The sequence below is a fragment of the Aristolochia californica genome, unplaced genomic scaffold (genome assembly GCF_029961685.1).
Source record: "Aristolochia californica isolate CCGP_79_NKW_82.1479 unplaced genomic scaffold, dmAriCali1.0.hap1 SCAF_13, whole genome shotgun sequence".
Lineage (NCBI taxonomy): Eukaryota > Viridiplantae > Streptophyta > Magnoliopsida > Piperales > Aristolochiaceae > Aristolochia > Aristolochia californica.
Window position 1 is genome coordinate 26,578,782 of NW_027181804.1, and position 7,219 is coordinate 26,586,000.

Genomic DNA, 7,219 nt, shown 5'->3' on the forward strand with positions numbered 1-7,219 from the left:
ATCTTTTCTTCTCTTTAAGCTTTTCGATTAAACAGTCTCTATCTCTAAGCGACATTAAACTTGAACAATTGGTTCTCGAAGAAAATCAAATCATAGGATCATCTTTCTTTCACCATGAAGCAAAACACTGTTGAATGAAATCAACGAAATCGGAGAGGTAGACGCAACCGCTACCATTTGCTTGAAGCAATCATCAATAGATAACCCTCTTGGGCTTCTGAAAATCTTACTCCAGAGAGGCAAAATGTTCTTAAAAAGGAATTGAATGAGAAACAAAACAAAACAAAACAAACAAACAGTGAGTACCCATTAAATCTAAAGTATCCTCTTTCCGTTTTCATCATGCGTCTTCAACAACAGAAACGATCCATTGTCGCTGAATCATGTGAACTCATGTGGCCGACCGCAAGTGCAAAAAGTAGTTTACAGTGAATATGGTGCTTTCTTGGAATTACTGCTTGCTGGGGAAGACGAAGCAGTAGCGATTTGCAGAAACATGAGTTGTAAGGTCTGTTTCGAACCCCAGATTAGAAAAGAAAGTAATTTTCTTATGTAGAAAAGTGATTTTCCATCTTAAAATTATGGAATTCCAAGAGAAAAGAAAAGAAATAGAAAGGGGTAGAGAAAAATTTAATGGTAAAAAATTTAAATATTATTAAATCTTTAAAAATATTAATATTTAAAATCGATTTAAACATATTTCTTAAAATTTTGATACCAAAATTCAAATTTCATTGAGGATAAAACTATTAATTTTATTTGATTATTCGTATATCCTATAAAATGATTATTTATTTACTATCATGCCATCACTATGTGGGCTTATGGGTCTTCTCCTCGGTCTATGAGCTCATCTTCTACACACTTGGACGTGTGGGCTTTTTTGGTCATGTAGCCTTCGGGCCAATCTTCCAACAAATAAAATTACTTGACTTAGACTAGATGTTGAGCGCACTCTTATACTTTGTTGATGAAAAATGAAAAATTGAAGAAACACTAGAGGAACACAAAGACAATAACATATCATACTTTAGATAGAACGAGGTGACTTTGCCAGATCTAACCCATCTTTTTATTAAAAAAATTCAAACCAATAAATACAATTCGAAAGGACCGGATTCATATATCCAAAATTGGATAGTTCCCCAGATATTCGAATTTCTAATAACTAATATTCAAAATCGGATCGGATCCAACATTGCCAGATCTAACCTAAATCCGATCCATTTACACCTCTTAATAAATAAATAAATAAATAAATAAAGTCAACAAAATGTACCTAACCATAAAATTTAAAGATGGAACTCAATAAATAAATAAATGAAGTCAAGAAGAGTTACCTAAACCTTGAAATTGGTCAGTAGATTCCCATAGCACACAACAAAATTTATTATTAATGGATGTCAATTCTCTCAAAGGGCAAATGGCAGGAGAAGGATAGACACTTACCCCTCACTTAATTTGTCATTAGCCAATTTTGTTTCATAGATGATGAGCAGGAAGGATCTTGAGCTCGTGCCCTTGGAATCTTAGAGGGTCACCTGCCACGCATCTGCATGTGAGCTTTTCTTCTCAAGATACGACGCTTCACCAAGTGGCAACTCAAAATTTAAAGAAAGAGGTGACAAGAAGGGAACGTCTTACTCTCATATATGCCCATTTTATCTCTTAGTGCCCCGTTAGTGTCTCTTATTAGTCTTACCTGAAAAATTACATGATTTTCTTGGTAAAAATTTATAGTTAGAAAAGTATTTTCAGGAAACATGAAGCATTAATGGTCGTTAAAAACGTATTTCCACATACTTTTTTTAAGATACATATTTCTTCTATTTACAGTATTTCATGATCATCTATCGAAATGGCCAAAAACATCAAGAACGGTTCATATATAATACGACAAACTACGGAGATGACACATACCATAAACTCTACTTTGGTTACAAAGTCGGAAATGCCACAAGGGATGTTGTGATGAGATAAGATGTTATGTATCGGTTCGCTTAAGAATTTCTTATAACATACACGAATTCATTCTATTTAAAGTATTTCATGATCATTTAGAAAAATAGCCAAAAACATCAAGAACGATTCATACATAATACGACAAACTACGGAGATGACACAAACCATAGACACTACTTTGGATACCAAGTCGGAAATGCCACAAGGAATGTCGTGATGAGATAAGATGTTTATGTATCAGTTCGCTTAGGAATTTCTTATAACATATATGAATTCATTCTATTTAAAGTATTTCATGAACATCTATCGAAATGGCCAAAAAACATCAAGAACGGTTCAAACATAATACCATAGACACTACTTTGGATACCAAGTCGGAAATGCTACAAGGGATGTAGTGATGAGATAAGATGTTATGTATAGGTACGCTTAGGAATTTCTTGGATCAAACCAATCACTAGCTTGGTTTGGTCTAAAAAAATTCTGGACCAACCAATACAAGTGGTCCAGACGCATAAGCGTCTGAAAGGCTTCTCATTTTCTAGACATCCCCTTTGTCCTCGAACGAGGCGGCTCGGAACAAGCAAAAATTGTACCTGGAATCGTCTCCGAATTCAGAATCACGTCACCATCTTTCAACGGGAGATCGTACCTGGAATCGTCTCCGAATTCAGAATCACGTCACCATCTTTCAACGGTCGCGATCTCCCGGAAATCTGAAAAACCTGACAAATTCGGTGGGCCTCCTTGCAGAAAAATCTGTCTAGATTCCTCGAGAGGAGCGTGCTGCGTCGAGCTCGCGTCGTGCTGTACGAGAGATATTTAGGGTAAGAAGCACGAAAGACGCAGCCGCGGTTCTTATGATATCATATGCCCTTCGTTTGATTAAAAATGCTAATGCGGCGGAGATAAAACTCCTTCCCCAGAAGGAGTTGGACGGGACGAGCTCGCACGGAAATTCAGAGAAATACGACTCGCCATTGTTTGAGAGAGACAGGGGATTACGAACGGCCTGTCAGAGAAGAAACTTACCGTCTTACCCAAATTGCTTAATGAAAAGCAAAAACTGAAATAAATAGATTCCTGCACGGAACCAGGAGCCCCTAATTAAGCAGCTTTTTCACGGCCTTGAGGCTTCCGATTTTCATTTATGGGTAGGATAGCGTCTGGCTTTGTCTCTCGATAGGGAGGCCTTTTCTTCGTGACCCTTCATGTGGTTTACTAGGCTTTAACTAGGGAAGGGGAAATCGGAGCTTCACTGAGAGAGGGCGGCGGAGGTGTAGTAGTGGTGGTGGCCATGGCGAACGGGTTTGTACCGTATTCGGGTATATGGAAGTTCTACTACCCTTACCGGAAAAGAGTCAACCTCCTCCCGCTCGGACTGATCGCTCTTCTCTGCTGCTTCTCTTATTTTCTCGGCGTCTGGCAGCACGGAGAGTCCGGGAAGGCGACTGAGTCTGTCAGAAACCCCTGTCCGACAGAAAAGCACTCCAGTACCGCCGCCGGCGCCTCATTGACGCTCGACTTTGGTGCTCACCACGGCATCGAGGTCTTATCTTCTTTAACGGTTCAACCGAGGAAGTACGAGGCCTGCGACGTCAAGTACAGCGAATACACGCCTTGCGAGGACCACGAACGTTCCCTCAAGTTCAACCGGAATAGGTTGATTTACCGGGAGCGCCACTGCCCGGCGAAACATGAGCTGCTCAAGTGCCTCATCCCGGCCCCGTTCGGTTACAAGAATCCATTCCCCTGGCCTGTGAGTCGTGACCTGGCGTGGTACGCCAACGTACCGCACAGAGAGCTCACGGTAGAGAAGGCCGGCCAGAACTGGATCCGTGTCGACGGCGATAAGTTCCGGTTTCCCGGCGGAGGTACCATGTTTCCGAACGGCGCCGATGCATATATCGGCGACATTGAGCGGCTTATTCCACTGAGAGACGGCTCGATCCGAACCGCCGTCGACACCGGCTGCGGGGTAAGTTCGTCAAAAATTCACTGAACCGGCTGAATGCTGTTCGCTCGGATGATCGTTAATTTTATGAACTCTATCAGATATCTTCCTTTTCTTCGATTTTACGTTATGCCGCAGCTTTAATATTTTTTCCATTTATCGGCACTCAACGGACGGGAACTGATTCACGAAGGGTATATTTTTCGGTTTCGTGATCGAGTGAGATTGAGTTGTCTCGGGGATATACAGAATTGCTTGGTGTATCGTCGTTAAGAATGAAAACAGTAACACTTCCACAGGCGGTCGTTTATGGAAGCATTTTATCCATGGATCCAAGAAACAGGGATCCATATTGACTACAACATTAATACAGCTCGTATTACAGAGAAATTTCTTCTGGGTCGAATTCATTTTTGGTATGACATTAATGTGAGGTTTTATTGGTCCTATCTGTTTCTGAATCATATTTAATGGTAGATTCTGGCTTTCACCAATAATCAGTTCCGACGCCTCGACGCGACACCTCTGAGTGCTGAATTATATACTATCGCTCTACTCAAAAACTTTTCTGCGTTTTCTCTAAGAAGAAATCTTTCACTGATGTAGGTGGCAAGCTGGGGAGCGTTTCTCTTATCTCGCAATATCACTGCCATGTCCATCGCACCAAGAGATACACACGAGGCGCAGGTTCAGTTCGCTCTGGAGCGGGGGGTGCCGGCGATGATCGGAGTAATAGCGTCGAAGAGGCTGCCTTACCCATCGAGGGCATTCGACATGGCCCATTGTTCTCGTTGTCTCATTCCCTGGCACGCCGACGGTAGTAATTCAGTTTAATTTCTCCACTGGTCGATTTCTTGAAGCAAAAAATTCGGGATTTTTACAAATTGAATCGGAATATGCAACACAGGCGGGTTGTTATTAATGGAGGTGGATCGAATTTTACGACCCGGTGGGTATTGGATACTGTCTGGCCCGCCGATCAACTGGAAGAGACACTGGAGGGGGTGGCAGAGATCAGAGGAAGACTTGAATGCCGAGCAGACAGCCATCGAGAAAGTTGCCAAAACACTGTGTTGGAAGAAATTGAAGGAGAGGGGCGATATTGCAATTTGGCAGAAACCCACCAATCATATACATTGTAAGCGTAGTCGGAAGGTGATCAAGACTCCGCCACTCTGCTCGCCGGAAGAACCAGATGCAGCATGGTGCCCTATTTCTCAAACAGTACGACATTTTCGTTCTGGATTTGATTTAAAGCGTTTAGTAACCAGTGGCGTTTTTTATCTTCACAGGTACGAGAATATGAAAGCTTGTATAACGCCACTCCCTGAAGTAGGCGAGATTCAAGAAATTGCCGGTGGACAATTGGCAAAATGGCCGGAGAGGTTAACAGCCGTGCCGCCGAGAATTAGTAGCGGAAGTGTAGAGGGAATTACAGCTGAGAGTTTTATAGAAGATAACCAGCTGTGGAGAAGGAGAGTGAGCCGTTATAAGAACCTCATCAGCCCCCTCGCACAGAAGGGTCGATACCGGAATTTGCTGGACATGAATGCTCATCTCGGAGGTTTTGCTGCTGCACTCATTGATGACCCACTTTGGGTCATGAATGTGGTTCCGACGCCGGCAAAGCCCAACACTCTCGGAGTCGTCTACGAGCGAGGATTGATCGGAACTTATCAGGATTGGTGTATCTTCCCCAAACTTAAATTTCATCTCTAAACATTACCGCGTTCAGATTTTGGATTGGTATATCTTCCCCAAACTTAAATTTCATCTCTAAACATTACAGCGTTCAGTTAAAATCTGAACCCAGTTACTGGTTTAGCATCAAAATCGATAAACAAACTTTTGCAGGTGTGAGGCCATGTCCACTTACCCAAGGACCTACGATCTTCTTCACGCTGATTCGCTATTTAGTCTTTATGGCGGAAGGTAAACAAACCCAGAATGTCACATAAACCTTCTCTCTCTCTCTCTCTTACAATTTCAGAAACTTATTGCTACCCTTAACGGTTCAGGTGTGAAATGGAAGACATTTTGCTGGAGATGGACAGAATTTTGAGGCCGGAGGGTACCGTGATAATCAGAGACGATGTCGACATACTGGTTAAAATGAAGAGCATCACAGATGGTATGCGATGGCAAAGCCAGATTGTGGATCATGAAGAAGGACCTTTGAAGAGAGAAAAACTCCTGATTGCAGTCAAACTCTACTGGACGGTCCCTGAAGATGGATCCCACAGCCCCTCGGAGTGAAATGGCAGACAAAAAGACGAGCTTTTTCTTCTTCTGATTTGATTTCGTTTTGTTTCTTCTTTCATCCTTTTATAAAATATTCATTTCATTGGAAACGGTAAATTATCTTTCATTCTTGCAGCTTTTCTCAAATTTTTTATTGGCTGTTTGTCGTTGTAGTCAGCGATAATGTTTTCCGATTCAGCGAGAATACAGACAATGAAACGGCAATGGAGTGGGTCACCATTGTCGTCAGAGAGAACTACAGATGTCTCAGTTATTCTTTGCGTTTGGAAGCTTAAAGCTTCGGGCTTGGCCATGTTGGAATATTCAACGCTGTTTTATCAGGTTCTGAAAAGTTTCTGTGGGCACATTTTTTATACTCGTACTCCATTGAAGTCGATGGAAAGCTTGAGGCACGAAACAGAAATAATAACTCTAAATTCTTCCTAAAAGCATATATGATGTTTTGTGTATACGAAACAAAAATCTATTAAAAAAATTTCATTTAACCGATTGTTTTGTGCCACCATAAGAAAAACTGAAAAACTTTAAGGGGGGGTTAGTGCATATGACTCAGGACATGATCTTCATGCGCATTATGCAGTTCATGTCTCAAGAGTAAAGGGCAGAAAGTGCTTTCCGCCCGATTTTGAGAATCATCTATATGACTCTCGCGCGGGCTCTTTCTGGCTCGCACGGGCTCTCTCTGGCTCAGACCGTTCCCGCACCTCGCTCTCGTTCCCGCAACCCCGCTGTCGTCTCCCTGAAGCCTGAGCTCTCTGCTCCCTCTCTCGTCTCCGCCGTCCCTCTCCGGTCTCCCTCTCTATTGCCTCCATCTCTCGCTGTAAACGTTCTTCCAGCGTCCTTCTCTTTCTCGGACTCGCTCTCTCTCTGAACTTCCCGCTCGCTTCTCCCTCTCTTTTCCCTTTCGGCATCTCACTCCCTTCTCCCTCACGCTATCATTTTTTCCCCCAAAAGACCTTCCAATTTCTTGCGATTTCGCCTGTTTCAGTTTCGTTTTTCTTCAATTTTGACATTTGGACTTCTCGGCCTCCCTCTCTTCTC

The 7,219-nt window shown here is 42.4% G+C and overlaps 1 protein-coding gene across 2 annotated transcripts; it reads left to right on the top strand.

Annotated features, from left to right (window-relative positions):
* Positions 1-2,965: 2,965 nt before the first annotated feature.
* Positions 2,966-6,510, top strand: LOC137947789 (probable methyltransferase PMT15). 2 transcript variants are annotated; one of them, XM_068793557.1, is made up of 6 exons: positions 2,966-3,940; positions 4,523-4,733; positions 4,824-5,121; positions 5,209-5,601; positions 5,771-5,848; positions 5,935-6,510. In XM_068793557.1, exons 1-6 carry the CDS (start codon positions 3,260-3,262, stop codon positions 6,170-6,172), a joined length of 1,899 nt encoding a protein of 632 aa, XP_068649658.1. In that variant the 5' UTR covers positions 2,966-3,259; the 3' UTR covers positions 6,173-6,510. The 2 variants fall into 2 exon arrangements, with proteins under 2 accessions (XP_068649658.1, XP_068649657.1); XM_068793556.1 differs by lacking the exon at positions 5,935-6,510 and having other exon boundaries at positions 5,209-5,662; positions 5,771-5,847.
* Positions 6,511-7,219: the final 709 nt, after the last annotated feature.